The 25541-nt window shown below is 38.1% G+C and overlaps 1 protein-coding gene across 10 annotated transcripts in view; it reads right to left on the bottom strand.

The window, feature by feature from the left end:
- LOC117601655 (EGFR adapter protein) overlaps positions 1-25541 on the bottom strand; it is a 180934-nt gene that overhangs the window by 21202 nt on the left and 134191 nt on the right. For 9 of the 10 annotated variants that reach the window (XM_034318704.2, XM_034318707.2, XM_034318708.2 and 6 more), the window contains one exon: positions 23638-23784. In XM_034318704.2, coding sequence (XP_034174595.1) covers positions 23638-23784 — 147 coding nt within the window. Of the gene's footprint in view, positions 1-4902; positions 7510-23637; positions 23785-25541 lie in introns of those variants that run through there. The other variant, XM_034318712.2, reaches the window with a different exon arrangement.

Below are 25541 nucleotides of genomic sequence, written 5' to 3'. Positions count from 1 at the left end.
TGCACGATGCTCTATTGATGTCGAGAGGAATTCCGTAACGTCTGCGACCTGGAAGCTCTTTCTCCCTCTATTTCATTTTTTTCATCAATCGCTGCCTCTTCCTTTATCCAACCAACAGGTATATATACCCATCCCTCTTCTTAACCCAAAATTTCCACATTTTGACTGCGGTTCACGTCGAGAGGACGAAAACGAGTATCGTATATAGGCCGAGTGCCATTGTCGGGACACACGTGGCGAATTACCCGTGGTCCACCTGGATCCTTCAGATCCTTCGTAGCAACCATTCGAAGAGACTCGATCGAATTTCGAGTGTACGTTGTAAGGGCTCGTTAAAAGACTTCGGGGGTTTTGTCTGCGGACACGCCGGGGCGAGATCAATCTCGCGTTTGCCATTGTCGAAGTTGGCGAGGGTGTCCAGGTTGTTTCAATAGGTAACCGAGGGGTTGTTCGACGAGGCCTTCTCTTCACGAAAATAACTCTTGACGATGTCATTCAAAATATCTTTTGTGGCGAAACATCGGAAGATGTCGTAGTTTCCTTAAGTGCATCGCAGGAAGTTAAGGGCCCTTCTATTATCCGCCATCGAGTGTCTCCTGTTTGACATTCTTATTGGAAACGTGGAGAATTTTTTATACTTTTTTTTTCTCCAACATACAATATTTCTTTTCCTATCTTTATTATGTAGGCGTTTAGTGAAGGGGGAGAGGATTTCGTTCCCCTGGATGCCTTTGGTTCGGACCGGGGACCGTTAGGTGGCGGGGAGACGACAGTGTTCTCGCTGGTGGTCACCCGGCATGCGGTTCGAATATATAGGAGTTCCGAATTGCGGTATGATAGGTGTTTAGGGCAGTGTCTGACAGACGATCCCGAGACGAAACAGATTTTTCTCCCCTCTCCTACAATTAATTCATATTTTCTGGCTTCGTATAATTCCAATTAATTTTTTATTTAATTCTTAGTTTTTTCCCAAAGCGTGGAAAGGCAAACGAGGTCACATAAGGCAAGAAATCACAAGCAACAGAGACACTCAATCGCGACGAAAGCTCCGCTGAGATTTATTACGAAACTTGCGAGGGCGAAACGTTCGAACGTCGTCGAGGCTGTTAGAGGTTCGCTCGTTTTATTAGAATATTCTGCAATCCCGCTCGTCCCACTCGACGGCATTGAGCAATAAGAATATCGAGGGCACCGATCGTTCTTTACATGCGGCATCGATTATACGTTCTCACGTGATCGGGAATAAGAGTGTGCCTATGTTTCATTTACTATACACTATCACTCTCGCTTAATCTCAGGGTGAAGCCGCGATCCAACTCGCAGAGACCTACTAACATTTCATCGGATCATCGTTACGTAATCGAAGGCACGGGGTGAGATGGAATCGCAAGAATTCCCTGTGTAATTGGATGAAATTACTTGGTAATGATCCTGGTCATATTTGTGCTTCGTCGTTAACAGATTCATACAGCGATAATTTATCATAATACAAGTACCTACATGCACATCTGGCATAATTTTAAAATTACACCTTCTATGAAGAATGGTACAGAAAAATTACATGCTTCCTTTTGGGAAGGTTCTGAAGTTACGTCTGTTAGTGGACTCTGGTAAGGTCGTGGTTCAAGTGACGACAATTAACGTACTCTATTTTCTCCACTAACCTTTTTATCTTTCCACCACGGCGGTTTATCTAAATTGTGCTGGTTGGTAGTGTGGGAACGGTGCACACAACGTGTCACCGGGAGGAAATAGAGCGAATGCATCGCGATAAATGCGTCTGGGTTGAACACGACACCAAAAGGCGGGGTTAAAAAAAGATTAAACATGATTTACATAAAAACTCTGCTGATAAGGATTTTAATAACATTATTTATCTTTTTTTCTTTAATTTTTATATACACGCTTGGAAATGAATTTAGTATGCATTTTATGCAGCTATTAATTCAAGATTTGCACCTAGATTTCTAACTGTTCTATTTGCATAATTCTTGCCTGATCCTTCGATTCAATCAAATTTCTTCATTTTCGCGTAATTCACATAGGGGTTGGGTATTAGACGGAGGGAGAAAAAATTGCTGTAATATCAGCGTTATGCAGGCACTCTGTCGGTAAAGAAGTAAGAGGCAAGGAGCATGAGGTATCGGATGCCACGAGCAGCTATAAGCACGGACCTCAGGAATGTGCCCGTCCGATCCCACGGCTTATCCCCTCTCCTCTCTTCCTCTTTTCTCTCTCACTTTCTCTTTCTCTCTCCTGTCTCTTCTTGACACTAATATCGCTAAGGTTAGTTCCTTTGAAAGGCTACTGCATGTACTACTCGATTGGTGACTTTCCTAGATCGACAGATTTACCAGGGATCTTGATTTAAAGAGTTTCTCAAACGTATCATTAGTCATTAATTATCATACTCTTTGAATTAGATTCATCGTCAGATTTTCGAGTGATTTCAATGCCTCCTCCATGAATGTATCTCTACTATGCAGTAATTTCTCAGAATGTCAAGATTTTTCCTGCTAACAAATTTCTATTATACTTTAGTTTAGACGTCTATTCGTTCGACTTCCTTGAAATCTTGAAATTCCAGCTTTCTTTATGGGACTTTCTTGACCCTTTGGATTGTCCGTCTTCGAAACGAACCATAGCTCTTTAGATTTTCTCATGGTCTTTTCCTGTAATCACGTTTAGCTTGACCAGTTCGTATCAGACTTACCGGGATAGTTAATCTATTTAACACATCATCCGGTTATACAACTACGAAATAGAACGAGAAGTGACAGGTTCCTATTACTCTATAAAGTTATGTTCCTTTCATACGTGTGAAAATTCTTATGTATTACTTTAATTTCTTCCATTGAAATTATACCCTCCATGGCATTCAACGTGTTAGACATTCTTAATAGAATTCTTTTCGGTGGAAAACACTTTCTTCGGAGTACTGGAAAATTTCAAGTCGACGTTATTTCTCTATAGCATTTTTTCAAGAGTAAAATTACCCGCGTTGTTTGCATTCATTTCAATTTACCTTTCTCGGTTCTCCGTTCGTAAAAACAGAAAGTTTACGTCCTTACCGGGTACAAAGCAGTTGCAAAAGTGGCATAATACTTTTACTAGCCGTAAGTCAACTCGTTTTTTATCCGACGAAACAATGGGGACCCGTTTTCTTGAATTCCTACCTGTCAGATGCACTAGCTCGTTCGGGGTCATGTTGCGGTACTGCAACCTAATCGCGACTGGTTAATACGGTAAGATGTTCCCGGTGATTTGCAGGCTAGTAGAAAACGAACGAGCATGTACGTGGCTCCGAAAAGAGGAGAAGATAAAAGATAAACCGAACGCCTCGGTACCTTGGGATCATTTTAATGACGCAATCATCGTTAGCTCGCGTGAAAGTTGACTTTCGTGCAGGTCCCTCTTGCTCTTTCCTTTCGTTTCAAAGAATAGTTGGAAATGATACTATCAAATGTCCCGATGAGATCGAATGACACGCAACTGCTGTCTTTCATTTTATTTTACTAACAAAGTTCATTTGTTTTAAATAGGTACAAGACAGAAATGAACGAAAGAAATTAATCGTTTCCTTTCTTAATACCAAATGATTAGACCGTGGGAAAGGCCAATTTACTGATAGATTAACTTGAGAATTAATCACCTAGGATCAGTACCAGTAAGTAAGTTTAGGGGAGGGGAGGTTGGGCTACTGATCAGGGTGACGAAGACCCAAGGGTGCCTTAAATCTAATTTTTAAGAATATACCATCTTCGAGCTGGAAAACTTTTACAAGGGTAACTACCCAAGTGTTACACTCATTTATTAATGAAACTTTGCCAGCTTGTAGAGCTCGTCGAGCTGAACACGCCTATACCCCGTTTTGTGGGCAGATGACTAATTGTATAAAAGATATTAACAATTAAAGTTAGTTACTACTTACATTGAGAAGTATGACAGACTCATACATAAAACTCGCAATCTAGAGATCCACGGTTCAAATCCTTGATTCCCAACATTTTCTTTTTTTTTTTTAATGATAATTTGTCTCTTTTTGAATAACTATTATATAAAAATTATCATAAAAAAAAAAAATTTTTTTGCGAACCTCGGATTTGAACCGAGGACCTTCAAATTGCAAGTGACAGATCTGCTCCGCGGTTAAACACCTGACTGGTAATCTAAAGGTCCCGGTTCAAATCCCCTGGGTACTGTTTTTTTTTTTTTTTTTTTTTTTTTTTTTTTATGTAAGAGTTATTGAAAAAGAGACAAATTATGATTAAAAAAAAAAAATGTTGGGAACCAAGGATTTCAACCGTGGAGGTTTAGATTGCGAATGGTATGTGTGAGTTTGTCATACTTCAGAATGTAAGGAGTAACTAACTCTAATTGTTAATATCTTTTAAACAATTAGCCGTCTGCCCACAAAACGGGGTATAGACGTGTTCAGCTCGACGAGCTCTACAAGCTGGCAAAGTTTCATTAATAAGTGAGTGTAACACTTGGGTAGTTCCCCTTGGAAGTAGAATACCTGGTCTATTCCTTTATCTTTTAACGCGTTGACTGCGAAGCAAACGCTTTTGAAAATTTCATTAGATAATATTTTTATCTTAAAAAAATCTTATTTTCCCTATTCATCAATTCCAATAACTAATAAAAATATTTCTAACTAAATAAGTAACAAAATTCTCAATAATATAGACAATGATGGCTTCCGTTGAAAATTCAAGTGTCCCCCAAATATGGGTGACATGGAATTCAATGTGTTAAATTCTTTTTTTTCGTACAGCTTCTATTTTGCTAAAATTTCAAATCTGGTGCACTTCCTCATGGTGCATATCCAAATTGTAACGAAGCGATGGAATTAAACAGAGTAAGATAGAGTCGGAGCAGGAATGCAAAGCGTGAACTTACTTTGAGTTTTTGAGTGTGCCCGCATCGACAACAGCAATAAGACATGTAGTCAGGCAACGCTGGCATAAACTTCAGCTGATCCTGTTGCTGGGAGTATTCGTCAACGAGCTTGCGATACTGTACCCTGAAAATGGGCCTTGTCGTGCTCTGCGAGCCTTTGCCAAGGCGTCCCATAATCGCAGAGAATGCGGCCAGGGTTTTGCGCCTGCGTGTGAACCTCCTCATGCCACGGCGACCGTTGCACCTCTTCGTCTTCCAATACGATTCGAAGCGCACGGTTCGTGGCTTTCGAGAAATTTTGGCAATTTTTTCAGTTGCTCGTCAACAATGTTCTATTTAATAAACGAATAAATCTCTGATACACTGATCATTATTCCGTATCGACGTATCACACGATCCACTGTAAATCGTGAAGAACTTTTATATCCAACCGCGGAGTATCTTTACTGAAAAATAATAGCCGATTGTGATTATACTCCATGCTTCGTGAATGACAGAACACTTTCGAAGAATATCGATTAAACCGAGGATTCGATCGAAGTTCTCTGTAATACTCGACGTTGATTTAATTGGCATCCACTTGTCCACGGCACTTAGCACACTTTCTAATTTGTACAGTACCGGCACACCGGCTCTGCAACCACGCACTCGACATCACCCGGTGTGGTTCATTCACTTATCAGCGAACAGACACACTTTTCAGAGGATACACTTCGCGGAGGGCTAAATCGGCGCCTCACGAACAACCCTGGCATTCCTTCGAACACTCCGTTATTTCGCCCTGTATCCGGTGAAATTTTTTCGAGAAACTCGAATCACGCGCGATTCGAAATACCTCGTCGAAGCACAAGGAAAGCACGTTCCGATGATGGACAGCCGTGTTTCCTTCCCGCCTCGATGGTCCCCGCGGTGATCCGGAGTTCCGTTCGGAGTCGCTAGAATAATAATCTCGGTCCACGAACGTTGTCTCGATCTTTTCTATTTTAACATCCTCCCGTAAATGTTTCTTTCCCCTTGCTTTTACAATTGTCCTCGACGGATCGACGGTGTAACTATAAACGTTCGGCCGGCTGACTGTTACAATAAAAGCGTTTTACAGTATCCATGCTTTCAGGTACGGTCGGTTTCGAGAATTATCCAGTACCACCTTGTACCGCTGTAAGGTATATTATCGTTGGCAGGTGATCATTCGTCTCTGATCCAGCAGACCGGTCCGATCGCTTTACGCGTGGGACACGCACGGAAGATCCTCGGCTCCACTTGGTTGGCGTACGTAGTCTTCACCGAGTGTCGTTCTGCATGCCGATCCGCGGAAACCGGTTAACGAGTTCGAAGCTGCCTTTCGCTTCGTCCTCGTCGACTGTCAACCGTGCTTGCATCTACCACTAGCGCATTAAGTTCCCGTCTTTTTCTCTTCTTCTCCTTCGATCTCCGTGTCGTTTTATCTTCACGGCTGGCTGACGGAGCCAGCATCGACCGTAGGAATTATTACGATTCAACTTTTTGAATGGTACCGATCTCGTACAGGGCACGGATAACGATAAATCTCCTTTTGAAATAATATATTCACAAGTATTTAGTGTGTTTTCTCGGTTTACTTTATCTCCGGATCGTTGATCTCGACTTGCAGCCGGCGTAGGCTCGCCTTCCCTACTGGCACATTACACGTTTTCTCTCTTTGCGCGGAGCAATCACTGCCGGATACAGCGCCGTTATATTTCCCTGCTAAGATCGTCTTACAATCTTTAGATACTCGTTACAACACATTGATTTCACTGAAATTCCTGAGACACCGACGGACGATTTATCTTGAACAGTTTGGATCCTCGAACCGAGTCGAAGAACGATTGTTACGTAGACGATAGAGATTCCAATGGGTCACGTCGGATTGGTTCAATCTACCCGGTTGAAGATCGATCCAGGAGGCGAGCAGGAGAGTTCGCGTGTTTCCTCTCTACTGTCAATCGAAAGGTCTGCCAGGGATAGAAGTCGGTAGATTTTCGTTCCCCCTATGGAACGTCTCAGTTTCGGTCCTACCTGACAGAGAGGCCAGTCCAGGTGGTGCTCCTGTCGAGCGAGCCAAGCCGCCTAGAGCATGCTAACCGAGCCAACAATGCCGATACCTCCCAGTACGTATAGAGAGAGACTGAAGTCGAAAGAGAAACACGAAGCAGGAGTAGCACCGTCGGCCCACACGGCTCTATCCCCACCAGAAAAGCGAGACCAAGCGGAGCGACCGACCGACCGACCTCTTCTCTCCGACCGCTTTCTTGCTCCGACTACGGCATTGAACACGTTCAACGGCAGCTGGCGAATACCAGCTATGTCCTTCCTCTTCGTTCCTTCCATTTCATTCCTTCCTCCTTGTCTGATGTTCGAGCAACGAGAGAGCGACCACGCTCCTCTCTCTACAGAGAGAGAGAGAGCCAGCAACGCGCCGATCGCATGAGTTCGCGATTCGCGTTCTTTGACCTCCTGCCGGCACGATCGCGAACCCAGTGTTGGACCGGGAACGTTACTCTTGATGCCTTCCATTTCGTGCCACGATGTAAGCGATGTCATCGAAGAGGATCGATCGTCGCGCGGCTCGCGAATAAGGGTAAGGCCCCGCTCGATCGGCCGCATTTTTCCCTTTGCTGCCCTCTTGCTTTTGCGAGCATGGTACATGCAGGAAGGAGCGTTCTTACGTCGTTTCGCCTGATTTAAATGCGTGCTTCCATCGTTAAAAGTTCACTTGGCCTCGTTTCCGATCGATCCAGAAGTAATTGTCACGATCGGCGAGGGAAGCGTAACTACCGTTAGATCGGCAGATTTCCTAGCTATAAAGTAGCTGAGTCTGCATGTTCGATCATTAGTATCGACGTTATAAATGCGGTTATGAGGAATTGAATACGTGCGTTAAGAATACCGTTGATGCGAGACACGGTTTTAATGAAATATTCGTTCTACTAGGATATGAAATATTATAATTTAACAGTTACGGAAGATTAACAGGTGTAATCCTTAATTGCAATTTTCTTTTAATCGAAGAACACCAAAAGATTATTAATTCCGGAGAGCGCAACACTTTTGGAACACCCTGTATATTATACTATTCACTGATAAGCTTCGCTTGAACACTTTTTTATCGATGTCTTCGTAATAACATCATTATTCAGAAGACCCTTGACAAAGATAAAAAGATAGGCTGGTGTCAGGAGAAATAAGTTACATGAAGAAAGTAGCCTATAAATTGAAGAATACTTTTTGGTTATCGAAAAATGTTGTGTAGTCATAGATTTATAAGATTCAAATCCATTAAAAGGAAACAACCTTTTATTCGTGTCTGTCTTTTCAACAACTATGGGACGTTGTTTCAGGAACGAAGAAATATTTTTCACAGATAAAATAAATGAGCAAGAGTGTCGTAATAGTTGATTTATGAAATTCAATATTTTTATGAGGAAATTTCCCTATTTAAAGTATTCTTTTTCTAAAAGTGTATAGAGAAATTCGAATTAAGAGGAGAAGTACTCTCAAAATCAATTATTTCAATTCCAGATTAAACTGCTTAGACGAATAAGAGAGGGTAGAGGTGGAATCCAGGTAGGGGTTCGTAAATGATCTTAAGTTAATCATCAAACCTGGATAATTTAATATACAAGAGATTCCACTCGGTCGCCGTCTCGGCGTGAATTTCAAGAAATCTTAAGCCGCCCTCGTAACGTCCGACTAAATCATCCAATAGCCCTTTACGGTGTACGAAGAAGAGAGAGAGAGATTTCAAGATAATATTCCGTGTGATCGTTTATGCAGATCAGGAGTTAAGATTCAACGAAGTTTCTGCGGAGAAATCGTGGACGATTTCCTGTTCCCTTGCACGATTTTATTACGGCGAAGCGAAAACTGCCGTCTACTCGTGTGGATTCCTAACGAATAGAAATATCGCACTGATAAGAGCCGAATGGTATAAAAGTTTATTACCATTTTCAAGATATCGGGAAAAAGTAATTTAGCATGCACTGAAAGTACACGTGATTTTCAAAGAGATTTGAAATTCATGGAATGAGTGCGAGGAAAAAGTTCGTACAGAACTAATCTTAAATTTTCAGCTCAGTGCGCTATGAATATTATATTAATGGTTGTACAATGTACATTCGCGATCAACTCAAATTCCCACAGAAAAATGGTGATGTCTTGACTTTCCGTCCTTCCCCGTAGTCATCGCGAAGGAGAATGACGATAAGCGAAAGAGGCTCCATCTATATATAGGTCTGTGGCCCCCCACCACTTGCGTACGCACGTTTATGCGGGAAAATTTGAATCAATATATACTTCATATTCGTACTTTGCAGTTATATACTATATTGTATATTTAATAATTGAAACTGATATTATTTTGTTTCTGATTGTGAATCACTTTCAATATTAATATCGTTAAAATTAAGATTCTGAATTCCTGCTTCCCCTATATCGTCATTTTCCCTAGGGCACCTTGATCTGATCGCGAATACAGTTAAAGATAATATTCAAATGGTTATGTGCGCTTTTATAGTATGCAATTATTTTAGAGTAGGTTCATTAATTTGACCTTCCTTTATCTTATTTAAATTTCTGTGTAACTTTTCTCTTAGTTTGCGCATAGAGAGATTTTCTTTGGATTCAATAGATGATCGAGGTTAATAAAGCAATACACCGCGCAATTTCAGTAAATCTTTTCTATGGTTTCGAAGATCGAATTCGCAACGTGGATGAGGATGTTACTTTTTGTCGCGGGTACCGTAGGTCTTTTCGTCTTTTTCGTTGCGACCGTCGGAGGAGAGGCCCAAGCACGGTAATAAAAAGCTACAAAAAGGCCTGGGGCTGCATACCTTACATAGTCGCACGCCTCCACGTGACTTGTCTCTTGCAACCCGTCGCGTCCCGGCGCTCTACTCAGTTCCTCCTAACGGTCTCAATGATCAGGGACGCCTTATCAACCTGCACTTTTAACACGTTCACTGCCGTCCCAGATTCAACTGACTTTCTATTCACTCCGCGTGGGTCATTGGTGTCCCACGTAATTCTATTAAAATTAATAATCACTGCTTGTCTTGTCTAATATTCATATAATAGAAAATTGAAGAAACGTAACTAATTAGGGAAAATTAATTATTGAAAATTATATTAATATGTTCACAATTAAGATCTCTAGAATTCTTGTTTCCTTTGCAGCGCCATTTTCCCTAGGCGCGTCTACTTTGCTCGGTACTGTACATGAAATTTATAGCTACCCAACAGTGGAGTACAGAGTTGCGCGTTCAACGACATCGCGTCTCAATCTCACCCTGACGCTTGTCGGCGCGAAGCTGAGATTCCAGACGGAATAAGAAAATGAAAACTGGCTGTTAGTCATTTCCCAGATTATTCCCTCGTGACGGAACGACCGTCCGTAGAAACCCGCGGGAATCGTTTCGATCGTCGATCAAATCTGCTCGTCTCTTTCAACAAACGTGTCGAGTAGAGGCTGGATCGCGTGCAGCTTAGTCCTGGCAGGGAAAACTCGTCATGATCGTCACGAGAAGGTAACCAAGGCGAACTCGTGGCCGTTCGATTTGTTTCATTTCTCGGTAGACGCTGATGTAGCCACGGGGTGAGGTAGCAAGAAGCGAAATGAGGGTACGACATCGAAACGAGGGGAGTGTACGCAGCCACCAACTAGGTACCACTATTATCTCTACGAGAATGCCAAGGTCAACCTCATTCCGATCCTACGGTGGCTACTATTCGAGTACTTACCCGCTGGTTGATATCGTTCCACCGTGAAACTACCTGTACCATCGATTTCCTGCACTTTTTCAAATCGCTCTTAAGACATTCGATCAGCTATTTCATCAATCTCCACGTACATAGCAAAGAACGTGTGGTGTCATTTTGCATGTATATTTTATCTGAAATTGTTGTAGTAAAAAGATAATTTGTCTTTACATTGCTAGAGTATCAAAATATAGAACTAAGTATAGACTGTCTTTATTTTTTTTTTCAAACCCTGATTTTTAGAAATTCTAATATATGCTTAAACTTAAATTTGATGTATATATGTTATCTCATTAGTGAAAAGTGAAGAATATAATTATATTTTTAATTATACATATATGCATTGTATTATAATTTATTCCTACCTATTTATACAAGATAATTTTTCACTTTGAATTAATTTAAAGTTAGAGTTGATCTTAGAGATTGCGAGGCCCAGAACAAAAGTCGAAATTATTGGAAATAATAAAGATATAGTAGACTCTCGTTATATTGCCACATGAGTGATTTGACTATCACAAGATTTTCACTAGTGCCATTCTTTTACCATTTAGTTTACGAAGATTTTCTCCCCCTACAGATGAGAACTTGGAAACTTAGAAAATTATAGTCCCATTCGTAACAATATAACGAGAGTCCATTGTATAAAAGAATTCGTGTTTCACTATAAAATTTGATAATTTGAAAGTATTTCAACGCGGGGCCCTGGATAAGTACCAGTTTATTCACTATTAGAGACAGCCCTGTTCAAAGTTACAAGAAATTTTTCGTTCTGATTAAAATGAATAGATTGTTCTCTTGGCGAGATATCGCGCTGCACAAAAACAATGGGTTATCTTATCATTTCTTCTCTTCGCGATTACAGAAGATTTTCAACATACCCTTCCCTTATTTCCAAACACGTTCGACAACCGTGTATTACATATCAAAGAATTGCGTATACTTTTAAAAATTCTTGCTTGCATCATAATTATTTCATTAATATCTCATACTTTTATCAGTGTCTGCATATTTCAACGACTAATCAATAATTAACATTGAAAAAAATCACAAATGTAGATTTTATTGAAATAACACTTACTAACGAATCCCGTTTATTCTCTCGGAGTTATTGCAATTCATTTCAACCCTATCGCCTGAAATACGAGGTACAGAGAAAGTTTCGTGCGATTGAATAACGGTTGATTGATATTTCCTCGTACGTTATGCAATTTATCATAGTGAAATAAAAAAATGATGAATACGTATTGTGTACAAGCGTGACAATAAACGTGACGAATTTCCTTTCCTATTCTTGCATTCGGATAACACGAAGTTAAATATCAAACTTAATGGACCTCGATTTATCTTTCGGATTTATTTATCAGAAATGTTGTTTCACTTACAACGATTAATATTATACAGCGAAGTGGATCGAATAGGAAACGAACAGGGGAACGAAACAGGTGGTTCTTTATTCAACTTTCGCACGCGATTCGCCAGGACGGATAAAAGTTCTGATAAAAAGCAACTGCCTGTACAGGTGCAGGTCGTTGGTATTTGATGTCGCAGTCATTGGTAAGCGACCGGTATGAAAGCTTACAGAAGATTACACCGTTATCATCGCGTACCTTTGACATTGAGCAAAACCACAAAAACCGCAGCACTATCTCCTATCGTGGAACACGGAAGGCATTTAATACGCGGAAGAAACTTCTGTTACGTTTCACTGCGACAGAAGAAGAAATTTCAGCAAATTATTTGTTACGTTCTTCGTATCTCAACGTTAACGCATATTAAAGCCTTTCGTTCGAGGATTAAATTCAACTGAATTATGCCTTTCATCGTGTATTACATCCAAGGATATTTAATTGCGTTTCATGCATTCATTTGGATGTTAATTACATCTTTTTTGATCGAATACCATTAACTTTTTATTCGATTACCGATTTACTTCGGAGATCAATCTTTCTGACATCCTTTCTTATTTAATTACATATATTTTGTGTTAATTGCAGGGATCATTGAGAAGGAGATAGTTAAAATAAAATTTGAAATATTTTTCGTTACAAAATTATAAAGATAAGATATTTCCTTGTTATATCATTTTATTTTGACACGAAAAAATAAATGGGTTAATAAAGGGTTAATAAGGTTCTTTCTTGTCGAAGCTTTCTAACAAGGAACTATAAAACTTATTACAGTTTTATTACTTTTAGAATAAATTATATACTTGTTTATTATTTTAGTGAATATAGAAGAGAATCTTTAAAATAGCGACTAGCCACAGGCACAAATATTTCGTTCGACTGCTATGCCAGCTGCTTTGCACGTCAAAGATTTCTTTTTTCGCTCTGAAAAATGGGAGAACAATCCAGCGTGACGACTGTTAGTCGTCAGTGAATGCATGAGAAATCGTATTAGCTACCGTGCCTGAGAGAGAAATAAACCTCAACTATTTTAGTCCTTACACGAGAATAAAAGGAAGAAAAGCAAGGGCGACACTGATTCACAGCACTCGCGAGAGAATTTTAATCCAGGGCTTTGTTACCAAGAAATATGAAATTTTTAAATAAATTTAAATAATAAAAGAGTTCAAAATAATTCTTCCTCCTTTTAAGGCTTCAGTGTGATATTATTTATTGAAATTGTTTATAGTTATGGCAAAATTTTGTAGAATTTCGAATTTTTCCAAATAAAGAGCAAACTTAGAGCAAGCTTCTCTAGGAAAAATGGTGATATAGGGGAAGCAGGACTTCTATAAATGTTAATTTTCAATATTATATTAAAAGTAATTCAGGAACAAAATAATATTATTTTTAATTATTAAGTATTATAAAATTTATTATATAACTGCAAAATATGGGATCCTCTTTTCTACATTTTTATTCTTCTCCGGGCCATCTAGGGGGAAAAGGGTTAAAACCCTATGACCTCCCCATTTTTCTCAAGGAAGCCTGATTTGATCGCGAGTGTACCGTTCCAAAATATTTCCCAATAAAGTAGAATTTTTAACATATTTCTAAAATAGTGCCCACTAAATTCTCTCTAATTACCTTTCTACCGAAACAACGTTACATCGTTCGTATTCACCGATGGAATCGTAGAAAATAAACGGCTGTGATAATTTATTATCCGTCGCGGAAGGTTAATTAGACAGCCTTGTCTCCAGTTTAGATTCGGTTAATGTTCGAAATAGAAATTCTGGAACGATCGGAATACTGTGCGAGAGCATTGCTGTCAATGTGTCATACGATAAGAGTTGTCAGAGTGGTTCCGAGCGATCAGTTGTACCCGAAGACGGTCCACTTGACGACTCGCTCGAGAGACTTCCTCTCTCGAAGGCTGCCGAGTAAATAAAAGGTTCAATGGGCCGCATGGTCGTTTCGGGATGACAAGAAAATACCTCGAATTCCATCTCGACGTTCTTTCTTCATCGCTACTTCCATCGTCTCTCTTCACTTACGGCCTTGTTTCGCTTTTTCCTCTTTCGTTCCGAGCCTCTGCTGCAGAAGCAACAACAAACGTGGAAGACAGTTCGTGGAGCCGATCGTTCATGTCGTATCCGGAGGTTGAATAACGTCTTCAGATTGGATAGAACGTATTGTGCCAGGGACCAAATGAACGGGCTAAGTGTTCAACGGACGTTGGATTCAATTTGAAAATGGTTGCCGAAATTCGTTTCAAAATTCACGGAAAAATTGAATTCTAATTTGAGGAAACGATCCTTCCAGCTAGTAATTTATTAAATGAAAATCAAAGTATAATTATCATCATCTCATTTAACATATGGAATTTTTATTTCAAAAACCAATGCTATAATTTATAATTAAAGAAATGGGAAGTATAATAAAGAGTAAAAAGAATATACGGTCTGCAGCAAAGTGAATACGGCAAGGTATTTTTCAAGGTAAGTAAATCAAACCTCACTTCAACATTTGGACAAAAGGTCCGCTTAATGAAGTGCTGGAATTTAAAAGTCGCAACCTTATTCCAAATAAAGAAAATAATGTATCTCGCTCGGTGTACAGTTATCCCTGACAGGAAGTTATATTCTTCTTTTCATAACAGCCCAGCAAATCACGCTGTGGGGAGTATGTTAAGAACGGGGCTGGCGTGTACCGTGATTTTAATCGTAATGATTTTTAATCACAAAAAATAAAATACGTTACTCTATCCTGACCACATGCAATCACTGGCCTGTATTTACTGTAGATTAAAAAATGTTTGCATGTTGCATGCTTTTTTCAGAAGCGATTATTGTTAGCGGCTTTCCGGGAGAAGTAAGATATTGCTAATTGTGCGTGCATGGAAAAAATTCATCATTTGAAATGTGCTTTCTGCATGTAACATTCAAAATAGCTGCAGCATATGTAATAATTCACTGCAGTTAAAATAGTTTTAAGAACTTTTTTCCTAAAAAAGTAGGAAATATAACATAGTACGTTTCTTAACTTTCGGATGGCGGACCATAAAGAGAGCCATAATTATAATTTAATTTTGTACTACACGAAACTCTTTTGCTTAAAAATTATACACTAACTTTAAGTTAATATTCTACATATTTTGTAAACGTGGGTGAAGTTGTCCCAAGAATAATAAAATATAATTATCCTTCGTAAGCCGAGTACTTTTTGTCCCGATTAGAATTATAGTTTATTATATAAGAAACTCATCATATTATATTTTCCACATTTTTAGGGAAAGGATCAATAGCTGTATACATTATCCCCAATTATTTTGAAATTTGAAATCAGGACAATACAATAATAATTATATATATTTCAAGAAACGTCACAAGAGTCTTTACCTCGTACGAAACAAATGCCACAACAAATGTCTTCGATTGTTAACTTCCTCTCTGACTTTCTTTCTCGAACCACTACGATACGAATAACGATTATAAGCCTACTTGCACGGCATTCCAATTACACGAACAATCGTATTCGCGGAACATTCCCTATTAACCGGCAACGCTGGTATATGTACATGCTAATGGAGGCGAAAATGGTACTTGGTATCGTTAACAATAACAGTATCCAGGTTATAATCTATGCGGCGGAACGTTATCGTTTGGCAAGGATCAGGGAAAGCCGGAGTTGGAGCGGGCGCGCAAATTGGCGAACTCGTGCCGAGCGTCGAGACGCCCTTGAATCCAACGTTAAGACCTTCCGATTAATTCGTTCCCGACGTTTGTCCTTTCCCAGGATCCCAGGAGAAACGTCGCTGCTCTTACACGGCTGCCGCTCGCCACTCGCGAGTTTCACGAACGACGGGGTCCTTAATTCACCGGAAGGTGTTTAAAGTTTAATCCGAAGAGTGCCATTAGGATTGACTAAACGCCTGGCGCAGACCAAGCGTAAAGTTCCAAGTGCAAAGTCTACTATCCCTCCCACGACACTCGAGGCTTTCGTCCAACCGAGTTGTTTCTGCCATTCTTACTAACTCCCCCCAAGAAAAAGGAGTCTTCGTCTCTTTTCCTATCAACGGGCATCGAAGCCTTAGGCAGACGGTAGAATCTTTCAGATAACAGGAAGACGCTTTTAGGACATGCCTCGAAGCATCGACGAGACGGAAGCTGTGCACGTTCGTATCGAGATCGAATGCGCATCAACGATTGTGTATGTGTACGTATACGTACATATAAAGTGTACAGCCTCGAGTATCGTAGGCTTTCTTAGAGAAAGTGGAGATGTAGAGGAAGGAGTTCTCTACCTATTTCTTAAAAATTGAAATGATACAATTTGTGTAATAGTATCTTGGTGAATGTTTATGTATCTAAAATTAATGGGTTCATTTTGGATATTTTGTATCAGTAGAAAATAAAAAAGAGCAAGTCAAATAATAATAGTTTGCCTAAACCGGAGGTAATTCTAATCCTAAATCGTAATCCTAAACCTGAGATAGAATTAAAATAATACAATTTGGATATTGGTACCTTGGTAAATGTTTATAATAAAAAATTAATGGATCCATCTTGGATATTTTGTATCAGTAAAAAAGAAAAAAGGGCAAATCAAATAATAATAGTTTGTCTAAACCTGATGTAATTCTAATCCTAAATAGTAATTCTAATAATAAACCTAAATCTGAGGTAGAATCAAAATAATAGAATTTGGGTACTAGTATCTTGGTAAATGTTTATAATAAAAAATTAATGGGTCCTATTTTGGATATTTTGTATCAGTAAAAAAGAAAAAAAAGCAAGTGAAATAATAATAATTTGCCTAATCCTAATTTCAAATAGTAATTCTAATAGTAATCCTAAATTTGAGGTGGAATAAAAACATTGCATATCTACAATAACCTCCAGTCCTTAATTTACAGCCAAAAATTTTATGAAATTACTAAACCAACTTACAAAATAAATATTTGTACATTTTCGGTCAGCCTGTTTTCTATTATCGGACACTCGGCGCGCAAGGCGTATTTATTAAAAGAAATAAAGTGGACGAGCAGGTGAACAGGAAGAGTTTCTTTCTACTATAAGGGGAAAAGAGTAAAGAACATACGCACGTGTATTCGAGCGAAGGTAAACGGGTTACGAACGCTGTTCAAGCCGAACTTATAACTTTAAAACGTCGTTGAATTATTCAGGGGAACAGTGAACTGAATAATTGATACATGGAAAGTCAATGGGAGCATATACATATGTACTTGCGAGTCACTTCTTGACTTTGACTGATCTAAAATAAATAATACTATAACATCACAAGTATACTTTATCGGTTGTATCATATAACTGAAGAAACTACGATTCTGTATGAAAACATAAGACAAAATTAAAGAATTATATATTTTTTTTAAATTTAAATTTATTCCCTCTGTCCTATCTCTTTGTATGTGTTTAACTATTAAAATTTAACAAACTTGAGTACATCACAGACATTTCTAAAACTTGAACTATGTGGTTATTATCGTCTATTAATGAACTGTAATAACGAAGAATGCTTTCTGAATTCGTATAATGTCATCTGTAATACCTGAAAGCTTTGCTGCTGTTATACCTAAATACCAGTAGACTGAAATTAGAGGACACGCGATCCTGAGGTTGCCAGGACATAGCTGATTCTGTGGTTCCATGGAATCTCAATATCGAACGTCATTAATTGTACTGATGAATCCTTGCGGTACAGTTAAATCGCATGCTATTCACAGAGCTTGTTCTTCAAAAGCATATGAAATTTTTTCCTATCCAGGGTGATCAAAATAAAGAATAAACTCAGCCGGTGTTAATAATCATGGGTTAATATTAATTTACAAATACCCGTAGCGAGTAATTTCGATACCCGGTTATTTAAATTACATTATTCAAGTTAACATACATAATTCATTTCACGTTTCTCCTACCCGCTGGGTATGGCATACATTATGCGAAAATTTTGTATCAGTCATTGATCATTTCAAACATATCACGCAATTGACCCTTTTGTTCGTGGTACATGTTTATACGAAGCTTCGTTCCACCGGGGGAGAAACATCAGAAAATCAACCAACGATGAACTGTAATTAAACAACGATACCGGGAGTAATGATTTGCTGTTTCCTCATTCGCAAATAATGGCGAATACATAAATGCGTGCCGAATACAGGGGTATTTATGCGTGACCAAAGTCGATTTTCAAATCGGATCATTCATGAAACACGATAATTTTATGGTAATATATCTCGAACACTTTTTTCTTGCGTATAATTTCAAATTGAGATTAATCGCTTGTTATTACCGTATTAAGATCTACCCATGACCGTTGAGCTATTTAAGGTAATAATTTACTCGCCTTACGTGGAATTTTAAGAAGCACAGTCTACTGAAATTGCGAAAAGCGAACGAGACGCAAGAAACGTTTCGCCAGAAATATTGCCTTACGTTTTAACCGGAATTTTAACTAACGTTTTCGAGCGTGAAAGAGTGGTTAAAGTTGTCAAGGATGAGGCAAACGAGGCATCAGCTTTAAGCGACAACAGAAGTTCTAGTTTCAAGCTGAAACCTGCGGCAGTTGTTCGCCAGAAGCAGAAAGGGCCGGTCACGTACAATACCTCGAACCAGATCCCTAGTGAACCGGCACTTTCGTCGATCTATTAGTCGCTCAATTACCCAAAATACTCGGGATACGCGTATTGGATGCAAAGTCCTCGGGCGGTGTTCAATACACTTCCGGCATCGAACTTGATAGCAGAGATCCATCTATTCTCTGTTCCTCAACATCAACCCTATTTTAACGCTTCAATATCGTAAAACGTCTAAATTTTCACTTAAAAAATGAAAATAACATGAAATACAAGATTGCATTAAAATTGGGGCTCTCTCCATGGTCCGCCATTCGAGGGTTCAGAATCAAACCAAATGACAAACATAATTCCTATCTAATATCAATTTGAAACTTAAATTTTGCTTAAATTTAAACATTTTCTCATGTTATTAACACAAAGTCGATAATTATTTTTGCTTGAAACAAGCAATTAATAAACTTCACTTAACTTTTACTTTGTGTCATATTCTTTATGACGAGCGATTATGAATTTCGCTTGATGTGAAAGAGACAAGTATGTATAATTGATCTTAATGTTCACGGTAGTAACGATATAATTTAATCATTCCTCATTTTTAATTCTTGAAAGTTGCTTTATCTTGGAATCAAGTTTGACTAGTTTATTTTAAACAAAAACATAGTATTTTGCATATTGTTTATCCTTTGAAAGCATCTAAATTGCATATGAAACTTTTTCATATTTTTCAAAGAAAATAATCAACTATCCTGTTTTACACGATGCACCTAGTGCAACGTAATGTGGATAAAAAATGATATCACCTACGGAATGACACGATATAAACTGGTCGAGTTCTATAAACTAGCTAGTTTAATAACTTGCATTATATCGGCACCCCTTAATTAATCCATATAACAAGATTCATCCTGGTAAGAGGATTTTTCAAATCGACGAAAAACGTAAAAAGACAGTGTAGATAATTAGTCGAGCGTGTCATGTCGATTTTCTGCTGCATCATTACCGCTAGGAGATCAGATTAATTTATCCAAGGCAGCGTCATCTGCCGTGAAATAGGGTGCCCGCTAATCTGATAAGAGCGTATCGAAGGAGGACCATTTAGATACCAGAAAGCTGTTCTCCACGTTGGAGGACCGTGTTCTCGTTGCTCATCGGGGGAAAGACTTCCATAAAGTTGTTCCCCAGCTTCTCGGATGTAACAGCTGAAGCACCGGTAAGATTTTTGCAGAAGCTACAGAGACGTGTCAACGACCGGACGATTGCAGTCGGTCCAATCCCTCACGGTATAACAGGTCTCCGACTGGCAGCTTTTGCTTTTGTTCTTCCTGCTTCTTTCGTTGCGTGCTTGAGAAACTTGTGTCTGCTACATTGATTCTGTACTGCCCAATTAACGGCTCCAATTCATTATAATATAGCCTTCCCTTTACAATTTCTGCGTTGGCTCGCATTTTTGGAAATCAATAGCGTGACAGACTTGCCTCGTCTCTTCTCACTGTCAGTTATTATTCAGCTCTACTGATTATACCGCACCACTTGCCTTGCCTAGATTACGTGCTATTCTTTTATAAATATTCTGTATTTCTAAGAATTTCAAAAGGAAACTATTATAGTTTTTACGATTTAATCATAGAATCAGGATTTCATGGACGCAAAGTATATGTACTGTATATCAGAGAAGATGTTAGGATGGAAATCAAGGTTGGACTAGATAATAGAGGATGTAACGAAGGTTGACGACCTGATAGCAGATAATGACTGAAGCATTTTGCGCGTTGAGATATTAGGTGCAAGGGTGTAATATCAAAAGGAAATATAAGATCATCATCCAGGAGATAAGCATTGTGGATAGAGATTAAAACTGTTCTAGAAATAACCTGTTGAAGAGCATTATACAGGAGGTATCATAATATGTGGGCCTAATTTCAATAGAGAATTCAATTCGTATAAAAAATAAAAAATATTTATATAAACTATAGATTAGTTTAAACAAAATTCAATTCAGCTTTGGACAATTTGTTTAGAAAATCAAATTTATTAATTTAACACTAGAACTACCGACGTTTAATGCACATTTATTTCTAAGTTGAAAATAGTGAAGAAAATTAAATAAATAAAGAATGAAACACAATTTAATATAGCTGAAAAATAGCCAATATACATTTTAACAAAAATAGCTCGATAAAATTTATAATTAAAAATTAAAAATCATAATTTAAAATAAGAAACTGGAAACCAGTCATTTCGACTCTTTGGTAGTTCTAATGTTAAATTTCTAAAAGTACCTTCGCTGAATTTTGACATAATTATTTTGTAAGTAGATGAGTTATAAATATGAAACAGAATGTAATTATTAATTTTTCTCACAAAAAGACGCGTGCAGAAAAATTGGTGAAATAAAAAGAGTCGTGTTTGATGCACAATTCACTTTTCAAGTTTTCACGAGAGAACACGGTGAAAGGTAATTTGTTCGTGGCACATGAATGAAGTGAAATTAGAAGAATGTTCTGTAAGAAGGCAGTAGACAATGAAATGGCACAGTGGATAGGTTTTGTTATGCTCTGTTCGTTCTAATTGCCAACGCGTGTGAATCGCGCTGAAAATATCTTACCCCCTGACGAGCAGAGAAATACCCAAAGACATCTAATTAGCTCGAACCGTTTGTTACACTTTCGAAAAGTTTTAACGAGCATCCTCCTCCAAGATGAACTGCTACTTTTGCAACTTGTAAAGATCACAATATTTTTATGTACTTTCGCGACAGTCCGTTGACATTCTTTGGACGCATTCGGCGGGAATCTTTTTTCTTTGTTCATCGAAAGAATCTAACAGAATTTCCAAGCCCAGTAAGTTCGTTTATTTATCCAGACGGGAAAGCAGTTCGCCGTTGCTAATTAATTAACCAATTAAAATTCAGGGAAAGAGCATTCGTATCTCCTTGAAAAAACCTTCCACAGAGGAATATTAATCCCTATACCTTCGCGGATCGAATAAAGCTGAGAAAGAATTAATTATCGACACTTCGATATTAATTTTCTAATTAAGAATATCTTACACCGCTGACGGATACTTATTTTTCCTCGTCATTATACAAAGTTTTCTTTATTAAGAAAATATTTCTCTCATTGGATATTAGGTGTTTTTATTTAAATTTCTCCTAGGAAACTATACTAAAATTTTTTCTAAAATTATCACACCTAGTATGAGAAAGAGATTTATAAGAAAATGAATGCTATCGCGATGCAAATGACAAAATTGTAAAGCGTCTGTCGAGATTAAGCCCTCGAATGATTGATCCGAAGATCACCGAAATCACAGTTAGCTGGCAACCATTTCCGACCGGTACTCCTGTTTAATCGACAGTAGCGACGCTTATGGGAGCCCCTTGTTTTGCATAATTGCCGCTTATGCACGCTCAACGACCAGGGGAAGTGGCGTCCTCCGCTGTTGGATGGGGTTGCTGGATGGTTGCTTCGTATTTGTGCTGTTCCTCCGATGTGTCGAGTACTTACCACGTACTTGTACTTCAGAATGGTAACATTAATGGCATCCGACAATACAGAAAGTTTTAAACCGGAGTCCTGCTCTTGTGGGGTAGTCCTAGGTAGACCTTTCTTCCTTTCTCTTTTCTTATTTGTAATTTGTTATATACATCTGAACTTAAATACCTGAGTACTTGATCGTCATTTTTTCTGCAGAAAGTGTGACATGACAAATTGTAACAAAATAACAAAAAATAAATAAAAATGCATTTTTCAAAGCACCATATGAAATAAGTGCCTTAATTATTTATTTTTGAATGATTTTTAGCAAATTAAAGAATCTGTTTCTTTTCTTTTTTTTTTAGGTATAAACTTCTGAAATTCATCTCCCCTTTTTGCTGTTTCCTAACACTGATTGCACACCTAACTGTACAATGTTATCTCGAAAGGATATCTATATCGTAAAACGCTTTTGGTATCCCACAATATGCGATTCTTAGGACTGGGAGAAGCGTACCCCTCGCAACGATAATTATTGTTGATCTTAGAAACTGTCCAATGTAATAACCACCTGCATCGCCCTAAGATTTATGTACTATGCTGTTAGCAGTAATGCAAGAAATACAGCATATCCCTTCAAAACGGTACATAAATTTATGAAGCTTATTGTTACATCAACTACATCTCATAAAATGACATTTTTTATTGACAATCTTGGAAACCCTTGACATTATCATTAAAATTTACCGCTTATCTATTTTAACTTACTGTTATATTATTAAATTTTATTTTTCTTTCAGCAACTTCACCGAAAAATGGTGTCAGAAACGGACCTTTGATGGTGTCTAATTTGAAACAGATTTTCCTGAATTTTACAGTATACATTGAAACATTACGACGTTCACGGACAATTTATTCGCCAAGCGAGTTCAAATAGCGAGTAATATTCCGCACGCGCATATACATTCCGTGTGCCGGTGCAATTTGTCCTGGATGATGGCGATACACTATTGCAATATCACCAAGGACACCTTATGACTTGCTTTTTTCTAGCTCTTTTTATTCTCTCATCCGGTACGCGTTATGGAAGGTTGTGTCGGTCAAAGGCATAAAGCGGATATGAAAGAATTTTTTACTCTCTCACGACAACTGTCGCACGAGATGGTCTGTAATGTTTAAATAATTGCACCATTTAACCCCCTGCACGACAGTGTTTTTCCGACCTTGTCTGCGAATGATTTCCCCGTATACAAGAATGATCGAAATAAGTGTACCCTCAATTATTTCTGAATTTTTTGTACCCAAGATCATGTCAAGACCAGCGATGATTATTTCATGTTAAAATGCTATTGTTTTTAATATTATAGAATTATAGAAGGTTCAGGTGTATTCACCTATTTAATATTCTATGGTATTGAAAAATCGTTCACAGATGCATTATTGCGATTGAGAGCTTTGTTATATGGAAGGTGAGAAAGTAGAAGAATGCACTGACCTGTTCTGCAGATTCGGTGATGAAAGAGTGGCAATATTGTATGCTGAAGTGGGCTCTAGGCTCTCGGGCGAGGAAGCTGAATTGAGCGTGTTGAGGTTCACAGGTTGCGTATGAGATGCGCCTCAACGCGTGCGCCATTTGCACGCACTGAAAAATAAAAACACTTATTACTGTATCACTGCCGACAAAATAAAAATAAAATGTATGTAAAGAAATATTAAAAGAAATTAACTGTGGCACTCCCTCGGATGGCGGACCATGGAGAAAGTCCCAATTTTAATTTAATTCCTTATTTCAAAGGTACTCCGCTCTTCAAGGATTAACGCGTCAATGTGTTAGTTAAAAGAATCCTGTCACAATGTTCGTATAAAAAAATAAACAGGTATTTGATCGATGTTCGAAGTAATTCAACACGACTAATCTCATCTGGAGATACCCATCGTAAATCCAACAATTTACCGGGTACTGGCTTTCTCTATTCGCAAAACGGATGGTAATTGCAAGTTTTCCTTCCCTCAGGAATACTAAATAAAAATGTCTACCGAATAATGATACGGCACACCGAAGGCACGGAAGGTCAAAAGATCAAAGCAGCTTGTTACGTTTCAGTCTGCAGGTACCGGGAACGTTTCTCAAGCATAAAGTAGCGACGTCTCTTGCGACACCGTTCTCGCGCGTTATCTTGTGTTATATATTGCGGAGCTCGTTGAATTTCTCTTTACGATTTTATGCGTTCTTACTAGTTTTCACCGTGTGCTTTCCTCCCCCCAATAGGATCGTATACCCATACCCTTTTTCCTGTGTATTCAAAAAGTTTCGCGTCCCTTTGAAGCACCTCGTACCGCGACGTTCCTCAAACGCGAGTTTATCTGGCGGTCGCAGCTACCGGTAATACGAAAAAGCGTACCTTTGATTCGAAAAATAAATTAGTAAGTTATTCGACGGGGACGAATCAAATTGATCGTTAGATAAGTTGCGAATTATCGTTAAAATCGTTATTTATTAAAGCGCATCTTTATTAAGTGCATCCTTATTAAGTCGAATAACTCATAAATATCACTTAGATGCATCTGTCGGAGATATCGCAGCTCGTTACTAAGGACAGTATATAAATCTTCGGTAAATCCGAGGTGATGAGTGTGGGATGAGGTTCAACTATGAAGAATCAAACTGCAGTGCTAATAAAAAATATTTGGCAGAGTTTTAAATAATATAAAAGTGTCTTTCCTGTTATTTGTATAATAATATTGCATTCATTAAATTATTGGATTATGAGTTCGATTATTGGTTTAAGTTTTGAAATAAATTGAAAATCATCTACAAAAATTGGTACGTTAATAAAAATATTTCTAAAAAAGCAGAATTCGAGAGAAAATGTTAAAATTTTATAGAATTACAGCGATGATTGCCTGTGATACCGACACGTTGCAGTTCAGATAAATGCGCCTTAAATCGCTTAGTTCCAATGATCCTCGGCAGAGTACGCTATCTCTTAGGAACAACTTCCTTTATTTCAAATATTTGATTTTAATAATAATGTAATTTTAACGCGTAAAAGACAAATATTTCTTGAATTACATTTTTCTAATTTTAACGCTGCAAATCCGTACTAATTAATAGTAATAGATTTGAACAAATAGAACCGATGGTACCAAAATACAAAGGAACTATAGCAACTTTTTTAAATTAATGGACTCTAAATATAATATTTAAAAATTTTAAATACGACTGTCAAATTTAGTCATTTAGAATTTTCGATAATATTAAATTTTCACCCTTAAAGCGATCAAACGAGAAATGTTGTTTTGGTAATTAACCATTATTCGAATATTTTTTGCTTGATTCATATTGAACGACCGTTTGTTTGCTTTGAATCGCCATCGAACTAAAATTTTCTCACGATT

The sequence above is a fragment of the Osmia lignaria genome, chromosome 6, assembly GCF_051020975.1.
Source record: "Osmia lignaria lignaria isolate PbOS001 chromosome 6, iyOsmLign1, whole genome shotgun sequence".
Classification (NCBI taxonomy): domain Eukaryota; kingdom Metazoa; phylum Arthropoda; class Insecta; order Hymenoptera; family Megachilidae; genus Osmia; species Osmia lignaria.
The sequence above is the reverse complement of the archived record's forward strand: the minus strand, read 5'-3'. Positions and strand labels throughout refer to the sequence as shown.